General features: G+C 52.8%; 3 protein-coding genes and 1 pseudogene across 4 annotated transcripts in view; all 4 read left to right on the top strand.

Moving 5' to 3' along the window:
• NOTCH2 (notch receptor 2) overlaps positions 1–6,868 on the top strand; it is a 132,251-nt gene extending 125,383 nt beyond the window's left edge. The window contains exons 32-34 of the mRNA XM_084866370.1: positions 453–600; positions 1,159–1,256; positions 2,400–6,868. Coding sequence (XP_084722496.1) covers positions 453–600; positions 1,159–1,256; positions 2,400–3,788 — 1,635 coding nt within the window. The 3' untranslated portion in view covers positions 3,789–6,868. The remainder of the gene's footprint in view (positions 1–452; positions 601–1,158; positions 1,257–2,399) is intronic.
• Positions 6,869–10,294: 3,426 nt separating this feature from the next.
• Positions 10,295–13,060, top strand: LOC311612383 (disintegrin and metalloproteinase domain-containing protein 30-like). The gene has a single exon (XM_084865271.1). The coding sequence runs from the start codon at positions 10,597–10,599 to the stop codon at positions 12,961–12,963; it is 2,367 nt and encodes a 788-aa protein (XP_084721397.1). The 5' UTR covers positions 10,295–10,596; the 3' UTR covers positions 12,964–13,060.
• Positions 13,061–13,205: 145 nt separating this feature from the next.
• LOC311613038 (trimeric intracellular cation channel type B-like) lies at positions 13,206–15,934 on the top strand (annotated as a pseudogene). The gene is made up of 2 exons: positions 13,206–13,314; positions 15,243–15,934. The product of its transcript is annotated as a trimeric intracellular cation channel type B-like (transcript).
• A 3,342-nt stretch (positions 15,935–19,276) lies between these two features.
• Positions 19,277–21,532, top strand: LOC311613037 (disintegrin and metalloproteinase domain-containing protein 30-like; the record flags this gene model as incomplete). Its single annotated transcript, XM_084866519.1, is given in 3 exon segments — positions 19,277–19,726; positions 19,729–20,613; positions 20,615–21,532. Coding segments are annotated over 3 exon segments (2,238 nt in total). The 5' UTR covers positions 19,277–19,291.
• Between the last annotated feature and the right edge of the window lie 1,214 nt (positions 21,533–22,746).

The following is a 22,746-nucleotide window of genomic DNA, read 5'->3' as shown; positions in this document are numbered from 1 at the left end:
CTTGGCTAGTGGCAGCTTCTGCCGACAGGTTTACCTGGCCACGTGGGCTCCCACGGGCTCCTCTGTGGCTTTCTTTACGCGAGTCACAGTGTGCTCCTGGATGCCCTCGTACGGTACCCTTCTCAGGAGACTGGAAGCATCCTGGGCACCGAGCTGGAGGGGGTGGTATTTTCCCACATCCCTCTCCTTTCTTTAGAAAGGAGCGGGACTTCACTTCACCTGGAGCCATTGTCTCGAGCACATGTTCGCTCGTTCGTTCATTCATTCATTCATTCATTCCACAAGCATCTGTTGGTTGATCCTGGTAGAGACTCGGGCACAAAAAGAACAAGACGTTTCTCCCCCCTCCGGGAACTCACCGCGCGGCCTCCGCCACATTGCCCAGGGCTCTTCTCTCAGCGTCATTCCATTCTTCACCCAGGTGACGCTGTCCCCTGTGCTTTCCCTTCCAGATCCTGATCCGCAACCGGGTGACGGATCTGGACGCCAGGATGAATGACGGCACCACGCCCCTGATCCTGGCCGCGCGCCTGGCTGTGGAGGGGATGGTGGCCGAGCTGATCAACTGCCAAGCGGACGTGAACGCGGTGGACGACCACGGTAAGGACGCGGGTTGGGATTCTGACCGGCAGAGCGTCCTCTAAAGACCTGTGTCGGGTCCAAACCCACTGAAGGTTCATTTGTCCAGTCTATCCTTTACCATACTGAGCTGGAGGGGCTGAGCCATTGGGAGGTGCGTGGATGAAGATGGGAAGGAATTGGTAGGGAGGGTTTGTTCAGGGCCTCGAAGCGGGTCTGTGAAAGGTGTGCCTGTGTGAGCTGCCTGGCCTGCCCCTCTCATGAGGACAGGAGCCGGATTCCCTGGGATGGGGCACTGTTAGAGGGCCTAAGTATGCATTCTGGCGTGTAACGCATAAATACTGTCATCGGGGCAGCAGGGTCGGTTCTGCCCTGTGGAAGGGGGGGCTCCACAGACAAATGGGCCCAGTCCCGGGAGGTCCTCTGGAGGCGGAGCAGCCTGCACGCAGTATCCCTAGAACAAAGAAAGGGGGGGATGCTTGGAGTTGGTCCTTGGACCCCACGGGGAACTGACTTCCTGATGCGAGGGGCGGGACGGGTCCTCTATGCAGTCTGCTGACACGAGCCTATCTCTTACAGGAAAATCCGCTCTCCACTGGGCAGCGGCTGTCAACAACGTGGAGGCGACGCTTTTGCTGCTGAAAAACGGGGCCAACCGAGACATGCAGGACAACAAGGTGCGGTCTGGGCTCCGAGCGGGAGGCAGGCCCAGCGTCTGAGGCCTCCCTGTCTCCCGCGGCTCCGCCTGTGATCAGTGCAGACAGGGGTGGGAGCAGGCTGGGCGGGAACTTGAGGAAGGGCACCAGGCTCCCCCGGGAAGGGCCAGGGCTGAGCCTCTGCCCTCGCGGTGCTCAGCCGGCTGCAGGCCGTTCTGCACATAACTCGGGGCAGCCTCACTGCCCCTCTCGTCTCTGACGGCCCTTCTGCCGGGCCCTGCTCTGCTCTTGCTCACTTCCTCTCTTGTTTGCTTTCCTGCTGCTCTTCTCTGTTCTTGGACACCAGGTGCTTGCCTGTTTGCTTTTCTTCCTCTGAGTGTTAGGTCAGGCTGCCCCCTCTGGCTCACCTTCCCCCTTCCTCCTCCTTAGTTCTTCTTTGTGCCTGTCCTTTCTCCGCTCTCTTTTTCTTGTCCCTGTTTCCCCAGCTCCGCCCATGCTCCAGGCTCTCCCCTGCTGCCTTGCTGATTTCTAACTCGTTCGCCTGCTTTGATGAGCCCAGCGCTCTGCCTCAGGGGGCGTGCTTGAGTCCGCACATTCCCACCTGCGGAGACACTGCCCTAACGGCAGAATTGGTTCCTGGGCTGGGGTAAAATAGTCGTCCTCTTTCGCCCGAAGCATAGATAACCCGTTAGCACAGTGTTTCCCAAACTTCTCTCATGATGAGAATCACCTGGTGGAGTTGTTAAAACACAGATTCCTGAATCCCAACTAAGAAGTGCCTAAACTAGAATTTTTGGGAACATATAGGTAAAATTGTATACTTAACTAGTGCTCTAAGACAGATTTTATATACAGACCACTAAGTTAGGTATGCAATTTTACCTATATGTTCTCAAAAATCCTAGTTTAGCACTTCTTAGTTGGGATTCAGGAATCTGTGTTTTAACAACTCCACCAGGTGATCCTCATCATGAGAGAAGTTTGGGAAACACTGCGTTAGCACATACAGGGACAGCTTATCGGTGGCATTAAAATCTCACCCAGGGGGAGGCGGTTTGGGGGAAGTGTCTAAGGCGGGGGGCGGGGTTACAGTAAAAGGATGGAGACGCATTGCTCTGTCGTCCACCGTCCCTCATCTGTGCCCTCTGTGGGCCTTCCCCGCAGGAGGAGACGCCCCTGTTCCTCGCTGCCCGGGAGGGGAGCTACGAGGCCGCCAAGATCCTCCTGGACCACTTCGCCAACCGGGACATCACCGACCACATGGACCGCCTGCCCCGGGACGTGGCCCGCGAGCGCATGCACCACGACATCGTGCGCCTGCTGGACGAGTACAACGTGGCGCCGAGCCCCCCGGGCTCCGTGCTGACCTCCGCCCTCTCCCCCGTCCTCTGCGGGCCCAGCCGCCCCTTCCTCAGCCTCAAGCACACTCCCATGGGCAAGAAGCCCCGGCGGCCCAACGCCAAGGGCGCCGTGCCCACCAGCCTCCCTAACCTGGCCAAGGAGGCCAAGGAGGCCAAGGGCGGCCGGAGGAAGAAGTCGCTGGGCGACAAGGCCCAGCTGTCGGAGAGCTCCGTGACTCTGTCTCCCGTGGATTCCCTCGAGTCCCCTCACACCTACGTGTCCGACGCCACCTCCTCCCCAATGATCACCTCCCCCGGCCTCTTGCAGGCCTCGCCCAACTCCATGCTGGCCGCGGCCGCGGCCCCCGGCCCCGTCCACGCGCAGCACGCCCTGTCCTTCTCCAACCTCCGCGAGATCCAGCCTCTGGCCCACGGGCCCGGCACTGTGCTCCCCTCGGTGAGCCAGCTGCTGTCCCACCACCACATGGTGCCCCCGGGCAGTGGCAGCGCGGGCAGCGTGAGTAGGCTGCATCCGGTCCCCGTCCCCGCGGACTGGATGAACCGCATGGAGGTGAACGAGAGCCAGTACAACGAGATGTTTGGGATGGTCCTGGCACCAGCTGAGGGCACCCCTCCTGGCATCGCTCCCCCGAGCAGGCCTCCGGAAGGGAAGCATATGGCCGCCCCCCGGGAGCCCTTGCCCCCCATCGTGACTTTCCAGCTGATCCCCAAAGGTGGGATTGCCCAGCCCGCCGGGGCGCCCCAGCCTCAGGCCGGCTGCCCTCCGGCGGCTGCAGGCCCCATGCCCACCATGTACCAGATCCCGGAGATGGCTCGTCTGCCCAGCATGGCGTTCCCCGCTGCCGTGATGCCCCAGCAGGACGGGCAGGTCGTTCAGACCATCCTCCCTACCTACCACCCTTTCCCGGCCTCCGTGGGCAAGTACCCCACCCCGCCTTCACAGCACAGCTACGCCTCCTCCAACGCCGCCGAGCGCACGCCCAGCCACAGCGGCCACCTGCAGGGCGAGCATCCCTACCTGACCCCGTCCCCGGAGTCTCCCGACCAGTGGTCAAGCTCGTCGCCCCACTCTGCTTCTGACTGGTCAGACGTGACCACCAGCCCCACGCCCGGGGGTGCCGGAGGAGGCCCGCGGGGGCCGGGGACCCACATGTCTGAGCCGGCACGCAGCAACATGCAGGTTTACGCGTGAGAGAGCCCGCCTCCGGGGCAGGGACAGAACTGCCCATTGTAAATGCTGCTGGGGACAGATGAAGGTCATCCGGGAGAGAAATGAAGAAATCTCCGGAGGCAGGAGAGAGAGGAGGTTCCCTTACCCTTTCCGTCACTGCCCGTCGGCGTCGGTGTCGGCGTCAGCGCACGTCTGCAGGGCTCGGGGAGGGAGCCACACGCCGCCTCATCTCCTGCCCGTCAAGCCACGTGTGTGGAAATGCAAGACGCATTCGAGACTTGGGACCATGTTTACTCTCTTACTCGGAGGACGGGCGGACGGATGCTCAGACATTCTTGCAGCCGCCGGGACTGCGTGGTACCGCCCTGGGGGCTCCCGCCCCCGTCCATGAGAAGATTCCACGGGGAATGGTCCCCGGAATTCTAGCCGGACTGACCTGTCTCATCCTCTCAGCCCTGGCAATTCTTCTGACTTCGTTTGGTGCTCTGAGTTTTGCACCTGTCTGTGGTCGCAGCCACACCAGCAAGGTACCGGCCCGGCCTCTGTGCCTTGAACCATTCCCGCCCTGGGAGGTAACTCACTGCCTTTTCCCTCCCGTCTTCCACTCTCCCCGGGGGTCTCCCTGGGTGGCTTTGGTTACGGTTCTCAGCATAAACCTTCCTGGTTCTTTGGAAACGGACGTTCGGCACCCTCCTGCCTGACAGCATTCCTGGAAGAGGAGCAAACTATTTTTCTTTCAACCCGATTTTGGGACAGGAGATCCCTTCCGGAGGCTCCCTGAGTTCTCTGGCCTGGACGCACGGCTTCGTGGAAACCTTTCGGGAGGGAGGGTGAGAGTCCGTCTTTCTGTTCGCGGGCCTGGTCGGTGTGCAGTTTTACCCTTGGCAGTGTGGGGACTATGACCCTTTAAAAAAAAAAAACACACAAAGACTTGGAATGTTGGAATGACCAAGAGATGAACTCCCTGATGCAATAAGTGTTCCCACTGCCTATCCCCCCTGGCCGGCTGTGCACTGACTCCCCTGGGAACCCCATGCCTCCCCCTCCACCCCCTCCCCCTACAGAACCCTCAAGGGCTCCCCTCCCTCACCCAGCAGACGAAGCTGTCTGTGTATTGAGCCTTTCCTTCCATCGGTCCTCACAGAAGAAAATGTCTCAGGCGATAGTCCCTCGCCTTCCAGAATGGAACTGGCCTCGGCTCCGGGCAGCCCATGGCAGCCGCCTTCCCTCTTCTCTTTCTGAAATCGGGCCCACTCCCCCAGTCCTCCTTCCGCATGGGATGGGCAGAGTTCCTGGTGCCCCCAGTGGGTTCTCGCCGAACACAGGGATCTTCAAGGGCAGGAAGTGGAGCCTCGGCCTCGCTTTCTTGGGTCAAAGTCAGACCTTTGGAAAGGGAGGAGCGACGAGGCAGCCCTCGCTACTCTTTGCCACCATCGCCTTTCCTTGGAAGCAGTCATGACATCTCCTTTTAGGTCACTATCAAGCTTATCAGGGACACTTTTCTTTCCGAGAGTCACCGTCTAGGTGACAACGGACAGTTCCAGACTCGCTGTCCTCGACACCCTCATGTTCGGTGTGGAAATGCATCTCACCTAAGTCTGCTCTTTGTGTTTGTGGTCTTGGCAGCTTCCTTGACCCTGGGTCAGGGGCAGGAGTGTCCTAGGTAACACCGGAAGTAAGAAGATAAAGAATAGTCCCTCCCACCACCCCTTCTTCTCCCCGAGTCGGCAAATCATTGGTCCTGTGGCCACACTGTCGCATCTCCCTGGTGCTGTGCTGTCATGAGCAGGGGGTAGACATTAATAGGGAGCTGCCTGCTCTGTTTTGGTGTGAATAAAAGTCTTCCTTCCTGCTGTGGCTGGCAGTGTCCACCAGGGCCTCTCTGCTTTATCTGCCTGTGGCCCTGCACAGAGAACCCCAGTGTGTCTACAAACAATGCTTTTCAGTCCTGCCCAAGTTCATGAGCCAAGAAGAATTCGTTCTGCTCTCCCATAAGCAGGCTGTTGATTCGTTCTGCATTTCATTCTCTCAGGTGGCCGCTCTTACCAGCCCCTTTCGTCATGTGTGACATTCTGTCACTCTAGCTGCTGACTCTTGTCCGGGGCCCCATTTGTTAATTCACAGGTGAGGGACCACCTGTCTGACTTGCCATGGACCCCCACACCTGCCCCTCTTACTGAGAGAGTCACCCCTGATCCAGCAGCTTGAATCTTTTATAACCTCCCTCGCCGAGCGCCGTAGGCCTCACTCGCTTGTTTCTCCGTGGAGCCCATTGGGTTTCGGGGAAGGAACGAGAAAGCTGCCATCACAGACCAACAGGCTTCAGTGATGAGGAAGGAACTGCCTTTCAGGCCCTGGTCGGACTCTGAGACTCTGAGGACCCTTGGGTTGTATCATATCTAATAGAAGGGACGGTGAGTTGGAGACTCGCTTTCTCATTTGGTTCTGAATGGCCGACGAACTTTTTAAGGGGACCGAGCTTTTTATACCATGTATAGGTCAACCCCCCACTTTCGGTTTATTTTTATAAATTCTTCCTTAGATTCTTCCGTCATTCTCTGGGGATAGATTTTTTTGTTTGTTTCTTCTGTTTTGTGTGAAGCATCGTTTGCTGACTTACACGATGGTGAGAGAGGTAGGGGTTTGAGAGCAAGAGAGATTTAAAGTCTTCAGTGTAAGCCATCAGCTATGATGCTCAAGTCCATTACGGCATCTGACGATTAAATTGGCTAGCTCCCAATTCTTGCACAGAAAGGAACCAAAGGTGGAGTGTGCTGTCAGCAGGTGGCTGGAGGAATTTGGCCTTGACCGATCCATTGACTGCATGATGACCCTTCAATTGGACAGTTCTATACCCTGAGGCTCCATCCCTAACTGTCTGGTACTACGCTCCTCCCCTGTGTACATTTCTCTTAAGAGTGATACTATATGTTTGTACGAGAAGGCCCATAACCAATAAGATGACTGCATATTCCTCACTAGGCATAGTAAGGAAAATGCACACTTTGTTTGTACTTTTCAACGTTTCATCCTAAAAGTAGTTAAGATAAAATTTATACGAACGCATTTTTATCACAAAATAAAACCAGTTACATGTCAGACTCCGTGGTGTGGTGGTTTTCATTCCCCATCCCTGCTTCCTGGTCCCTCCCCTCCTTCCTCTTCAAGAGAGATCCTTTGGTTCATCAGTCTGTAATGTTCTTTACTATCCACAAATGAGTGAGGTCATGTGGTGTTTCTCTTTCACTGACTGGCTTATTTCACTCAGCATGATGTTCTCCAATTCCATCCAGGTTGCTGCAAATGATGAAGGACTTGTATGCATGCATATAAATACAACCAATGGACACAAAACTCTGGGGAGGAAGGGTATGTATGGGGGGGGGGGCAATGTTAAAATATGTACACAGATAATAATTTAATAAAAAAAATATAAAAAAGAAAAAATAAATTAAAAAAATAAAATTCATCCTCAAATTCTACCATTAAAAAAAAAGAGAGAGAGAGATCCTTTGCTTTCCAGGCTGAGCCCCCAGGGTGAGCACTGGGCTTCCTTTCTTCTCTCTCCAGACAGAGCCCAAGTCAATGCCTTTGTGGAAGGCGCTTCTGTCACGTAAGAAACATCGCAAAGCGGAGTCACTTTCCCTTACACCAGCTGGTGACCAACAATTTCTCAGGACACAGCGCCTTCCGGTGGAAACAGAGGTGTTTGCCGAAGGCAGAGCTGAGAATCAGGATGTACCGAGCGATGCTGATGGTGCTAGGACCCAAACCAGCAGCGTGCAAAAAGTGCATTTTCCTTACTATGCCTAGTAAGTGCAAGTGACTTTATTCCTCGGGTTTTATAGGGAACTTGATGATACAGTGATGAAATAGTATTTTGCATATACACATGGTACCAAGTTTATTCATGTACTTGCAGAGTCAATCAAGTGAGTGCTTGAACACAGATGGTGGACATTGGTGATGACTGTGGCATTCGCCGCCTCCTATCAATTTCCATAGCATATTTACCGAAATAACATTTTAGCACAACTGGCAACTCATAATGGTTATCCCGAGAGGGTTAAGTTTCATGTAAACATAGACAATACGTGTGGAGAGCTTCCTGTTGGGTTTTGTAATGGTGCGGGAGGGAAATGCTTTTGAGAGCGAAGGAACGCCTCGCCCGGGTCTTGGCCTCTCAGAGCTGGGGTTCCTCTTCAGACTTTGGGAACTCAGATTTGCTCCATGGAAACCTGTGCCCCTTTCCTCCTCCCCTTTCCACTTGAGCCTAAACTCTCACCCCCTGTGGGGCGGGGAGAATCCGGGGACCTCCCAGCTCCGAGATCCGAGGAAGGAAGGCAGGCTGGAGGCCAAGACTGTCCAGTCACACAGCTGGGACGCCAGGCCCGGGTCACGCAGTCATGCAGCTAACAAGCCTCCCAGCCCAAGGAGAGGCACCGAGTTCCTCTTCCAGACGTGATGTGGATCAAGACCAGCCGTCCCCTGGGCGATGGGCAACGGGGGAAGGGACTGCGAGCCTGTGCACTGGGCCTCTAGTACTTTAATAAAATATATCTGCAATAGCTGACAAATGTCTAAACACTTAATATTATGAAAATAACATATAGTTGCCTGGCCAGTGTGGCTCAGTGGTTGAGCATCAACCTATAAACCAATACGTCACAGTTCAATTACAAATCAGGGCATATGCCTGGATTGTGGGCTCAATCCCCAGTAAATGGAGTGCAGGAGGCAGCCACTCAATGATTCTCTCTCATTATTGGTGTTTCTTATCTTTCCCTCTCCCTTCCTCTCTGAAATCAACAAAAAATATATATATTTTTTTTAAATAAGAATAAAAATAAAGAGGCCCTAGCCGATTTGGCTCAATGGATTGAGTCCTGGGTTTGTTTCTGGTCAAGGGCACATGTTCAGGTTGCAGGCTCAATTCCCAGTTGGGGAAGCAGCCAATCAATGATTCCTTCTCATCATTGATGTTTCCCTCTCTCCCTTCCTCTCTGAAATCAATAAAAATATTTTTTAAATAAAACAAAAATAAAGAGGACAAGATAAACTTTTTTAAAAATATAGGCTCCCATTAGTGATTAGTTGAATCAAACTAAATGGTGAAGGAAACCATATGCATTCTGCCTCTGGGGGACAGAAGTCATCTCTTGATGTCAGGTGAGAAAAACTGGGTTGTTGAGGGGGTATGTATGGGGACGTTCAGCCACACAGACAATAGGTGGAGCCCCAGGATAATGATTTGCTACAGCAGGGAGGCTGCAATATTACACAAAGACACTAGAGGGAGGACTTGAGTAAAAACTGGCAAACACCTTGAGAGAGAGAGGGAAGGAGGGAGGGAGGGAGGGAGGGAGGGAGGGAGGGAGGGAGGGAGGGAGGGAGAGAGAATACACTTGAGAGATATGCAGAAACTCTAGCGTGGTGTGTGGCGAAAGTCCACTCTTGATGAAACCAGACAGCAGTCTGGGAGGCTTGGCTTATTCTTAGAAACCAAAACCCCCAAACATTACACCAAAGACAAATAATAATAATAATAATAATAATAATAATAATACCGACAAACAGGCAACCACAACATGCCCAAAGACATGAAGATATATACATACATAAAAAAGAAAGAATTCAAAATTACTGTCACAAGAATATTCAATGAATTAAAAGAAAGAACGGATAGATAGCTAAAAAAAAAAAAAAATTTCAAGAAAATGCGGCATGAAAAATGAGAATACCAACAATAAAAACTATGACAAAGAAGCAAACAGATATTTGAAGACACAGCACCTATACAGAAAAACTCACTGGTGGGACTGGGCAGCAAGCTTGAACAGTGATCAAACTCAGAAACTATGATCAAACTCATAATTGATGAAATAGATGGAGAATTAGAAAACAATGAAAAGAGCCTACAGGACTTACCAGATCTCATCAACTGAAACAACATATGCATTATGGGAGGATCAGAAAAGAGACTAATTGAAGAAACCGTAGCCAAAAATCTCTCAAATCTGAAGAGAGAAATGGATGTATAAGAAACTTTAAAAATCTAATTAAGATTAAAGAGACCTACATAGAAAAATCTTTATTTCTTTAAAAAGTATAGATGTAACCCCCACGCCCCCTCCCCTCCAATCACACACACAAAATGTTCTCCCCTCCACCCAGCCCTGCCCCACCAAGGCCTTCTTAATCTAACTGACAAGAGTCACAGCAGGTTGCCTTGCCTGAAGCCAGGGCCGCCTGGATGGGGTGGGTGGGGTGGGGTGGGGTGGGGTGGGGGTGAGAGTGAGATGGGGGTGGGTGGGGTGCGGGTGTAGCTTCTACACTGACATTTTCAGGCTCTGCTTCTGCTCCTGCAGTCTCCCAGCTCCTGCCCCTTGTCTCAGCCGAGTCCATAGGGAAACTGGGAGCAGTGTGGCGGCGGTGTGAGCACAGAGGCCCATAAACAGCCCATGCCAGCCGGTGGAGGACGTCATAGACACAGACTAAATGACACAGACTAAATGGCACAGCCTTTCCCAGGCTGCTCTCTGACTGTCAGCGTCCCTCGGGCCATTAGTTCCTATTTCTTTGCTTCTCGCGCACCTTGGTCGCTCGCGTTCCTTCCACGCGCTCCGTGCCCAACGGCACCGGAACCGGAACCGGCACCGGCACCGCCCAGAAGACCAACTGCATGCCTTGGCCAGGCCCTGCGCCCTCGCCATCCTGCACCCAGGCTGGCCTGCAGCAGCCCCTGCTCACCCAGCGCCCGCGCTTGGCGCGCCTCTAGCGGCCGAGCCGGGAACTGCAGGGGCTGGCTCACTGGGGGAACAGCTGTGCCATGAGGTCAGGGAGGACCTTCGTGTCCCCAGGCCATTGGCTCCCAGTGCTGGGCCTGGCGTTGCTCCTGGTGGACTCCCTCGGCGGCGAGGACTTCTATTTTCACCCGGAGTGGGGGTTTGACTCCTATGAAATCACCGTCCCCAGAAAGCTCAGCTTCCGGGGAGGGGAGCAGGGGGCCTCCACACGCATGTCCTACCTCCTGCAGGTGCAAGGCCAGAAGCACGTCCTCCACCTGTGGCCCAAGAGGCTCCTGCTGCCGCGGCACCTGCAGGTCTTCTCCTACACTGAGCAGGGGGAGCTGGTGGAGGACTACCCTTACATCCCCAGGGACTGCAGCTATGTGGGCGTGGTGGAGGGAGCCGAGGATTCTGAAGCCACGCTCAGCACCTGCGCGGGCGGGCTCCGAGGCATATTGAAAATCGACGCCAAGTATTACCAAATGGAGCCCCTCAGGGGCTCTTCCGGGTTTGAACATGCCCTGTACCTCCTGAAGGACGAGTGGGAATTTCAGGACCGGATCTCTGGCTTCACTGGGGACGCGACGGAAGAACCGACGGCCCAGCCTGACATCATGGCTCGGCGTAGTGACTTTGCCGACAGCGTTCAGCACCAAAGGTACTTGGAGTTGGCCATGATCTTTGACCACGAGAGGTATGTGTATAAGAATTCCAATGTCAGCCGAGTCATAGACGATGCCATCCTTATGTGTGCGGTGGTAGACACCTACTTCCAAGAGCTCAGTCTGAGGATACACCTCAAACGTGTGGAGGTGTGGACATCCAGAAGCAAAGCGAGGCATTCGTATGACAGAGCAGCTTCGGCTCTGACCCGGTTCACGGCAGACAGAAGGCGTGCCCTCAACGCTGCCACCCGAGCCGACTGGGAACACACGTACGTCCAAGGAAACCTGTCCGATCGCAACTCGTGGCACTGGGGGAACGTGTGTGGGAAGGGGTTCGAGGGATCTGGGTGTGTTATCCTAGACGATAACCTCCTCTTTCCTGCCACTCTGACCGCCCGTGAGATAGGCCACAGCGTGGGCATGGCGCTGGACACGCAGTACTGCCAGTGCCGGGGGAAGCACAGCTGCATCATGGGCACCGGACGCTCCGGGTTTAGTAACTGCAGCTACAACGACTACATAAACTACGTGCGCCAAAAGGCCACGTGCCTGACGGACATCCCGGGACTGGGGTACGTGGTGAAGAGGTGCGGGAACACGATCGTGGAGGACGGCGAGGAGTGTGACTGCGGCTCGGAGGAGGACTGCAAGGGAGACCCTTGCTGCAAACCAAACTGCAAGTTCAAGAGTGGCGCCAAGTGCAGCGCCGGGCTCTGCTGCCACCGATGCCGCTTCCGCCCCTCCGGGTTCGCGTGTCGGGAGGAAGAGAACGAGTGTGACCTCCCAGAGTACTGCAACGGGACCTCGAGCCGCTGCCCGGACGACGCCTACAAGCACGACGGCACCCCGTGCCAGCGCGACGCCCGCTGTTTCCGCAAGGGCTGCTGGTCCACGTACCAGCAGTGCCAGCGCATCTTTGGAGCCGACGCCAGGGAGGCCCCGCACCCGTGCTTCGAGGCGGTGAACCTGGTCGGGGACCAATACGGGAACTGCGGGGTGGTCTCCGTCGGCAACTACCGGCGGTGCAGCAGGCAGGACGCGCTGTGCGGCAGGGTGCAGTGCGTCCACGTCCCGGCCCTCCCCGCCATGCCCGACCACACGAGCGTCGTCTCCACGCCCCTGCAGGACCAGAGTCTGCTGTGCTGGGGCCTGGGCTACCACCTGGCCTTGGGCTCCACGGGGATCCCCGACCTGGGCGTCGTCCACGACGGCACCCCCTGCGGCCAGGGCCGCGTGTGCTGGAACAGGACGTGCGTGGAGGCGTCCGCCCTGAGGCTGAGCTGCGTGCCCGAGGACTGCAACGGCAGGGGCGCCTGCAACAACCGCGGGCACTGCCACTGCGAGGACGGCTGGGCGCCGCCGCTCTGCGTGGAGCAGGGCGACGGGGGCAGCGAGGACAGCGGGCCGCGCAGAAAGCCGCAGGAGGAGGAGGAGGAAGTGTCCCCCATCCCTCGGGTCGTGATACCCGTGGCGTTACGCGTGTGTCTGTTCATCATCTCGGTGGCCTTTGTGATTCACAGGTCACGGAATGGACATTTGTTGACTGACGAACAAAAACCACCGCCGCCTCCGCCGCCGCCGCCGCCGCCATCGCCGCCATCACCGCCATCACCGCCATCACCACCGACTGAGACCGAGATCCAGGAGCCAACGCAAACGGAAGAAACTCCAAAGATACCCAAACCAACCAAAAGAGTAACCTGGAGCCCCATGGTCGCCCTGGGACGCAGGGTCACCGAGTAAAGAAGCGTATTGATTATCCGAAGGCTCCTGACTCTCCCGCCGATTCCTTTTTTTCTTTTTCTTTTTTACTGACTTTTCCTTCTATTGTTTTGATCAGCAAATAAATGATAGTCTTGTTTGGGAGACAAGCCGGTGCGTGTTTGCTTTCCTAGTGTCCACGTGTGTGGGCGAGGGTGGCCTGTCCTGAGAGGAAGGCCCTGGTGGCCTTTCTGAGCCGAAGCTCCGGGCGGTGTGAGTCTCAGATGGCGGCAGTGCTCGTCAGAGCAGCGTCCTGCCTCTCAGAGTCCCAGCAGGCGGAGGGGTCCTCGGCCTTTGCCTCTGCCTTCCCAGATGTGACCAGGGAGGAGGCCTGTGCCTGAGTCCCATGCTGGGCCACCATTGGTGACCTCCAAATGGGAAGCCATGCCCTAGCAGGATGTCCCTCGAATAAGCTTATCACCCCGAGAGTCCCTGTCTGGGCCACTCAGCTCTACGGATGTGTGGTCTCTGACTCAGATGTCTGGGGGGTCTCTGACTCAGATGTCTGGGTGGCCTCAATGGGTTAGGGCATTAATCTACCACACCTCTGGCTTTGCACCTCAGTCTATCATGGATTGACACACCCTGGTGTGGTCCAGAAAGCAAGAGTCTAACAACATTCTGCTCACAGGGGCACATGTTGAGTGTGTTTGTGCTGAGGGACACCTGGCTCTAGGTTTGCCACATCCCTAAGTGGAGCAGAGGAGGGTGAGGAACCCCTCCCACCCTCATGTCTGGCTGCCAAAATTCTCTCCCCTTTGTCTGGTGCTCAGTGGGGGAGCAGAGGAGGACTGGGTGGCCCCAGGGAGGAGTCAGTGTCCATCCGTTCTCCCCAAGGAGGGTCTCATCCTTCCCAGTCAGGCCTTGTCAAAACAAAGTCATAACAAGAAACAAAGAAGATCCCTACATAAATATAAAGGGATGTAACAAGAGGATATAACCCTTATAAGCATACTAGAGGCCCCGGGGCATGAAATTTGTGCAAAGGAGGGGGGTGTTTCTCAGCCTGGCTTGCAACTTCTCTAATCCAGGAACCCTCAGAGAATGTGCAACTATTGGTTTAGGAGATAAATCAGCAGTTGGACATCCCTCTCATAATATAAGACCACTGGCTCCTAACCACTCGCCTGCCTGCTGGCCTGATTCTCCTAACTGCTCTCCCCTGCTAGCCTGATCCCCCTAACTGCTCTCCCCTGCTGGGCTGATCACTCCTATGTGCCTCTGCCTTGGCTGCGCTACCATGGCTTTGTTTGAATGGATGTCCAGTCTAATTAGCATGTTACCCTTTTATTAATATAGATAGAGGCCGGGCACCTGGCTGGGGACAGGCTGGTCTGACCTGAAGGGGGTCCCGGATCAGGGTGGGGGTCCCCTTGGAGGGGAAGGGATAGCCTGGGTGTGGGGCTTGGGGCAGTTTGCAGGCCAGCCACACCCCTACCGGGGTGGGTGGGGGTCCCCGCTGGGGGACTGGGCCAGCCTGGGTGAGTGGCTGAGGGCCGTTTGGTGGCATATTGCAGGCCCACCAAACCCTTGGCTTTGTCTGGAAGGATGTCCAGAACATCTCCAGAAAGTCTCTCAGTCTAATTAGCATATTACTCTTTTATTAGTATAGACACGCATCTAATATAGGAGCACCTAAATATATTTTTAAAAAACTCTTGGTGAGCTTTAAGGGTGAGACAACAACAATACAAAGTAGGGGACATTAACACCCCACTGTCGTCAATGGATAGATCTTTCAGATAAAAAAAAAAAAAATCAACAAGGAAACAGAGACTTCAAATGACACACTAGATCGAATGGGTAGAATTGATATTTATAGAATATTTCATCCCAAAGTAACAGAATATATGTTCTTTTCAAGTGCACATGGAACTGTATCAAAGATAGAGCACATGTTAAGACACAAGCTGAAACCGGTTTGGCTCAGTGGATAGAGCGTCGGCCTGCGGACTGAAAGGTTCCAGGTTCGATTCTGGTCCAGGGCATGTACCTTGGTTGTGGGCATATCCCCATTGGGGGGGGAGGGTGCAAGAGGCAGCTGATCGATGATTCTCTCTCATCGATGTTTCTAACTCTCTATCCCTCTCTCTTCCTCTCTGTAAAAAGTCAATAATATATATATATATATATATATATATATATATATATATATATATATATATATATATATTTTTTTTTTTTTTTTTTTTTTTTAAAGACACAAGACAGCCCCACCCCCAGCTCTCACTGCGGGAGCCGGGAACCCATCACCCCGGCAGGGCATGGAAGAAACCGGTTTCCTGCTCTGCTCCCCTGTGTTGGTGGAGGACCTTTATCCCATTCACTGCTCACAGAGCCTCCACGGAGGTTACTTGCCAACAACACTAATACGTTACTGGCCCCTTCAATCTGGTCTATTGGTGTGAGTTGGGCTTTTTCTTGCCCATGTGACCTGGTTTCCCAGGGCCATTCTTTCCTACCTGGTTCAACTCCTGGCTGCAGGAATGAAGGAAGTGACCAGAACTTGGAAAACAGTAGTTGGTGTCACACATGCTAACAGCCATTCCAAACATGGCTGGAGAGTCATGATCGCTATTGGATGGGCCCGAGGCGCGGGTGGCAGCATTGTCACAAAGGCTGAGCTTTAGTACACGGAGGCTGGAGGCCACAGGCTGATGAAGGGATGAAGGTGTCCTACCCTGCCAAGGCCAATTATCTTCACATCCCGGCCCCCGGAGCATGACCTGGTGCCCCTCTATACGATGTTTCTCATGGTCCCAAAGAGAGTCATGCTGACTGCCGAGGACCCTACTGTGCCTTCTGAGGCTACAGCGAGTCAAATATGGTTTGGCTGGAGGCAGCAGTTCTTGCCACGTGAAAAGGAAAACCGAATAAGCACGTCGACCACAAAGTCCTACAGCTGTTACTTCAGATAAAGTTAAAAAGGAAGGGCACTAAGAAGACTGAGTAAATTTACTCAATGGGTTTTAGGAGGCAAAAACAGTCTTATCTACCAGGCAGACTGTGATAAGTGTTTCTCTTGGAAATGATGTGAAATAAAGAGTGCACATAAGGGATGGAGGTGACAGAGAGAGAAAGAACTTCTATTTCAAGGAGACGACCCCTTTCTGGGTGGTAATTCTCCAGTTGCTATGAGTGTGTCATGTGACATTGTTCTTCTAAGTTATATAAAAATATGGTGGTTGTTTTACAGTTTTATATTGATAAAGGCAGGCTAGATTTTTTTTTTCAGTGTTAGAGAAAGTGAGCCTATTATCATCGCAAGGTTACCAAAGTTAAACCCTTTTTGTTTTCTTTAGATATTTTTTAATCCATTTAAGCTTTAGTTGAGCAAAATTAAACTTCTATTTCATGCTACCATTATAGTTTCTAGATATGGAAAACAATTCCTGTTTAATTTTGAACAATGGGAAGAGTAAACTTTACCTAAATCATTTTATGTTGCAAAAAAAGTAAATTCCTCGTTTATATCTCAAATATAAATATTGTATGTTTTGCCCACTTAAATGGAAATATCTGAAATTTTATTAGTTTTTTTCTAGTAGTATCTTTCAGTGAGAACAGAGTATTAGCATGAGCCTCTAAGTCTATTTCATGCCCTTGTTTATACTGTTTCTTTCTTCTCAGAAGAAAAATCAGGGGTGATATATATATGGCTGATATGGTAAGTGTCCTCTCGGGAGTTCGACTGGAGTTCAATCACTTGCTATGACATGTGCTGACCACCAGGGGGCTGCACGGGATGAAGGAAGGTCCCAATCAGCCCTGATCCTCAGCCAGACCTAGGGACTCTACCTGTGCACTAATTTCATGCACCAGGCCTCTAATTTTTAATAAATTTATAATCCTATGTTTTGCTTTGTAAGTTTCATTTGAGAAGCTATTATTTTTTTCTCTCTCCTTAAAACATTTGTTTTTAACTATAGAAGAAATTATTCTCAGCATTTCACATATTCTTTCTGGTTTGAATACACTGATGGTAGGATCATCTTCATGATTCAACAAAAAGTATTATTTTAATTTTAAAATTTTCCCCTTTTGTCTTTTTCCTACTGGGAACTTTTCAGTTTTCTAGTTGAAAAGTCTCTGACTAGTTTGTATGTGTTTAAGTTGTATTTTAATATGTATCTACATATGTTGTTAATTTTATTTTAAATAAAAATAATAACTTATGTAAAAATGTTCAACTCTTAAGAGAATGGTCCTGTGCCTTTGGCAGTAACCAGCTAATCAAGAAACAGAAACTAAACTTCCATATGGTAATCCTCTTGAGTGAAAACTCATGACATTATACCAGTTTTCTTTTAGATTTTCTTGCTTCATTTTATAGTTTAAAAGTCCCTCTATAATTTTAAAATTCGATGACAGACATTTCTTCTACTCAGATTATGAACCGGCTTACCTGCAAAGAATTTGTATGTAGCCAGCATTTTTGGATGGCAAAGTACTCAAATCACATTCAGATTAAAAGTTTAAAACATGGCTGGGACCAGTTTGGCTCAGTGGATAGAGCGTTGGCCTGCGGACTGAAAGGTCCCGGGTTCGATTCTGGTCTAAAGCATGTACCTCCTACTGGGGAGTGTGCAAGAGGCTGGTCGATGTTTCTCTCATCGACATTTCTAACTCTCTGTCCTTCTCAATTCCTCTCTGTGTAAAATCAATAAAATATATTTTAAAAATAAATAAATAAATAAAATAAAAGTTTAAAACATGTTTAACACATACAAACACCAGCAGGGACTACTTTTACTCACTAAAAGAAAATTGGGGGGGGGGGGTAGGAATTATGATAGTTTTTGTATACTAAGAAGTTTATGTTTAATATTGTGACAAAAGAAATTAAAAATGTGAGTTCATTCTTGCATTTCATATTCTTGTACTTTTCAAAATTAACATGTTACTAATCATTGATTTAGTTTTGAAGTTTGGGTTTGACGGTAGTTGAAATGTCAGGAATCTTGTTTTACACTGTGTTAAAGACAAAGCTATTAAAATAAGTTATTTAGCACCCCCCCCCCAAAAAAAGACACAAGACAAGTCTCTACAATTTCAATTTCAAGGAGATTGAAATCATATCAAACACCTTCTCAGATCACAATGGCATGAAACTAGAAATCAACCACTATAAAACTATTCAAAAATATTAAAACACCTGGAGGCCAAATAACATGTTATTAAACAATGAATGAGTTACCAATGAGATGAAGGAAGAAATAAAAAAAAATTACCTGGAAACAAATAAAAACAAACACACAACAACACAAAATCTATGGGGCACAGCAAAAGCAGGCCTAAGAGGAAAGTTCATAGCATTATCAGCCTTCCTCAAGAAGGAAGAAAAAATTTCAAGGAAGCAATCTAACCTTATACCTTAAAGGAATAAAGAGCAAGAACAATCAGAAAATCCCAGAGTAGGTAGAAGAAGAAGAAAAATAATGAAGATCAGAGCAGAAATAAATGACCGGATCTGTGGCATCTCTGGGGATGGGACGGAAGAGCCGAAGGCCGAGCCTGACATCATGGCTCGATATAGTGATTTTATATCTGGACCCTCGATGCACCAGAAATATTATGAACTAGGCCTGGTCTTTGATCATGACAGATATGTGTTTTCAAATTCCAAATTGTGGTGACACCCCCCCCCCAACCGTAACATTATTTTCGTTGCTACTTCCTAACTGTGATGTTGCTGCTGTTAATGAATCGTAATGTAAAAATTCTGTGTTTTCCGATGGTTTAGCCGACCCCCTGACAGCGGTTCTCAACCTGTGGGGCGCGACCCCTTCCAGGCTCCAGGCTCCCGGCTCCTGCCCCTTGTCTCAGCAGAGTCCAGGGGAAACTGGGAGCCATGTGACGGCGGTGGCAGCACAGAGGCCCATGCCAGCCGGTGGAGGACGTCAGGGGGAGGTCCCAGGGCCTGTAGACACAGACTAAATGGCACAGGAGACAGTCCCCTGAACAGGTTCCCCTTCCTCCCCACCATTTCCCTGGTCCTGCTCCTTTCCCAGGCTGCTCTGTCAGCGTCCCTCCAGCCAATACTTCCTGTTTCTCTTTGCTTCTCGCGCACGTTGGTGGCTCGCGTTCCCACCACGCGCGCTGCGCCCAACGGACCGGCACCAGAACCGGAACCGGAACCGGCACCGCCCAGAAGACCAACTGCATGCCTTGGCCAGGCCCTGCGCCCTCGCCATCCTGCACCCAGGCTGGCCTGCAGCAGCCCCTGCTCACCCAGCGCCCGCGCTTGGCGCGCCTCTAGCGGCCGAGCCGGGAACTGCAGGGGCTGGCTCACTGGGGGAACAGCTGTGCCATGAGGTCAGGGAGGACCTTCGTGTCCCCAGGCCATTGGCTCCCAGTGCTGGGCCTGGCGTTGCTCCTGGTGGACTCCCTCGGCGGCGAGGACTTCTATTTTCACCCGGAGTGGGGGTTTGACTCCTATGAAATCACCGTCCCCAGAAAGCTCAGCTTCCGGGGAGGGGAGCAGGGGGCCTCCACATGCATGTCCTACCTCCTGCAGGTGCAAGGCCAGAAGCACGTCCTCCACCTGTGGCCCAAGAGGCTCCTGCTGCCGCGGCACCTGCAGGTCTTCTCCTACACTGAGCAGGGGGAGCTGGTGGAGGACTACCCTTACATCCCCAGGGACTGCAGCTATGTGGGCGTGGTGGAGGGAGCCGAGGATTCTGAAGCCACGCTCAGCACCTGCGCGGGCGGGCTCCGAGGCATATTGAAAATCGACGCCAAGTACAATATTACCAAATGGAGCCCCTCAGAGGCTCTTCCGGGTTTGAACATGCCCTCTACTTCCTGAAGGACGACGAGTGGGAATTTCAGGACCGGATCTGTGGCATCTCTGGGGACAGGACGGAAGAGCCGAAGGCCGAGCCTGACATCATGGCTCGATATAGTGATTTTATATCTGGACCCTCGATGCACCAGAAATATTATGAACTAGGCCTGGTCTTTGATCATGACAGATATGTGTTTTCAAATTCCAATCTCACTGATGTCACCAACGACGCCATTCTTCTGACTTCGATCATGTACACTTACTTTCAGGAGCTCCGTACGAGGGTAATGCTGCGTGCCCTTGAAGTGTGGTCCGAGAGAGACAGAGTCGATCTTAACTTTCCGTCGTTACAGCAAGCGCTAAGCCAGTTTTTGATATACCAGAAAGATATACTAAGTTATCAGTTTAAAGTAGACTGGTCACAGCTGTTCATTAAGAGAAGTTTCAGGGATGCCGTGGCCTGGTCCTGGGGGATCGTGTGCACGGAGAGGCACGCAGGGTCTGCGTGTGCTTTTCCGGACACGCGCATCCTCGGACCTGCCACCTGGAGTGCCCACAACATCGGCCATAGTTTGGGGATGCAGCACGACGGGCCCACCTGCGGGTGCGGCGGCCAGCGGAGCTGCATCATGGGCACCGGCCGGTTCGGGTTCAGCAACTGCAGCATCATCCACTTCTTTAACCACGTCCACCAAGCAGCCAACTGCCTGAACAACATCCCCGGGGAGGACTACGTGATTAAGAGGTGCGGGAACAAAATCGTGGAGGACGAGGAGCAGTGCGACTGCGGCTCCTTGGAGGACTGCGAGGAAGACCTGTGCTGCGAGCCGGGCTGCAGGCTCAGGCCGGGGGGCCAACTGCAGCATGGGGCTGTGCTGCCACCGGTGTCGCTTCCGCCCCTCCGGGTACATGTGCCGGAAGGAGGAGACCGGGTGCGACCTCGCCGAGTACTGCGACGGGGTCTCCGAGTTCTGCCCCAACGACACGTACAAGCAGGACGGCACCCCGTGCAAGTACAGCGCCCGCTGCTTCCAGAAGGGGTGCCACTCCTCGCACGTGCAGTGCCAAAGCCTCTTCGGGGCCGACGCCAGGGAGGCCCCCGCGCGGTGCTACCAGGCCGTGAACGCCATAGGGGACCAGTACGGGAACTGCGGCATGGTCGGAGCCGGCAACTACAAGAAGTGCACCGGCAAGAACGCCATCTGCGGCCGGGTGCAGTGCATCAACGTCCAGACCCTCCCGGACCTGCCGGCTCAAACGAGCTTCGTGTCTACCTACCTGGGCGAGGATAACCTGATGTGCTGGGGCGTCGGCTACCGCCTGTCCCTGATCCCCATGGGGATCCCCGACCGGGGCGTGGTCTACGACGGCACCTCCTGCGGCAAGGACCGGGTGTGCGTGAACACGACGTGCTTCAACGTCTCCATCCTGCGGTTCGACTGCGTGCCCGAGAAGTGCAACCACAGGGGCTACTGCAACAACAACAGGAACTGCCACTGCCAGTACGGCTGGGCGCCGCCGCTCTGCGAGGAGCAGGGCTACGGGGGCAGCGTGGACAGCGGGCCGCCGGGGCCGCTGCCGCCGGAGGTGCCCGCCGCGGTGCAGGTCGTGTCCCTCACGTTGTCGCGCATCGGCCTGTTGGCCATCTCCATGGTCCTCGTGTTCTACAGGCGGCTCCTAAGGAGCTTGTGCAGCCCCCGGGGAGAGAAAACCCAAAGAGAAAGGAGGGCCGCCCAAAGAAGGCACGGGAGAGCCGCCCGATGACGCGGAAGGGGCAAAAGCAAAGAAAGGGAAGAAAGAGAAGAAGAAGGGACCCAAGAAGCCCTCGGTCACTGAGTGACACGGGGCCACGTCTCGGGCAAGTCTATCATTTATCCACGCGGCGCGTCATGCTTCTCCAAACTCCTTTTTTTTTTTCTTTTTTTACTGGCTTTCCCTTTGTGGTCGAGGAGCAAAATAAATGATCTTGTTTGGGAGACAAGCCGGTGCGTGTTTGCTTCCTTCGTGTCCGCGGGGGCCAGAGTTTGTGAAGAGGAAGGCCCTGGTGACCTTTCTGAGCTGAAGCTCCGGGCGGTGTGAGTCTCAGATGGCGGCAGTGCTCGTCAGAGCAGCATCCTGCCTCTCAGAGTCCCAGCAAGCGGAGGGGGCCTGGGCCTTTGCCTCAGCCTCCCTCTCCCGGTGTGACCGGTGAGGTGGCCTGTGCCCGAGTCCCATGCTGGGCCACCCATGGTGACCTCCGCAGTTTACACAGGGAAAGCCAGGCCCTAGCAGGATGTCCCTCGGATAAGCTTATCACCCCAGAGAGTCCCTGTCTGGGCCACTCAGCTCTACGGATGTGTGGTCTCTGACTCAAGTGTCTGGATGACCTCAGTGGGTTAGGGCACTAATCTCTTGCTTTGTGATTAAATAATGATGACATTAATCATTAATGATTCATAAATGATGACGGCCCCTGGCAGTATGCAGAGGACAAGGATCTAGCAATAGAATGTGCTTTGAGATTCTGCCCATAGAGACACCTGGCTCTAGGTTTGGCACCCCCCTCAGTGGAGCAGAGAAGAGTGGGGAACCCCTTCCACGCCCCAGGACCCCCCTGTCTGCCTCCAAAAAATTTTCCCCCTTTCCTGGGGCTTTGGGGGGAGGGGAAGAGGGCTAACTACGCCTTGGGAGGAGTCAGTGTCCACCTCTCCTGCCCAGGAAGGGTCACATCCTTCTAAGACCTTGTCAGCCCAGGTCAGTGGTCGGCAGACTCATTAGTGAACAGAGCCAAATACCAATAGCACAACGACATTTCTTTTGAGAGCCACATTTTTTACTATTTTATTTTTTTATTTAATATATTTTATTGATTTTTTACAGCGAGGAAGGGAGAGAGATAGAGAGTTAGAAGCATCAATGAGAGAGAGTCATCGATCAGCTGCCTCTTGCACGTCCCCTACTGGGGATGTGCCCACAATCAAGGTACATGTCCTTAACCG

Source organism: Pipistrellus hanaki, assembly GCF_964339955.1.
Source record: "Pipistrellus hanaki genome assembly, chromosome: 18".
NCBI classification, from domain to species: domain Eukaryota; kingdom Metazoa; phylum Chordata; class Mammalia; order Chiroptera; family Vespertilionidae; genus Pipistrellus; species Pipistrellus hanaki.
This window is presented reverse-complemented; position numbering and strand designations above follow the sequence as displayed.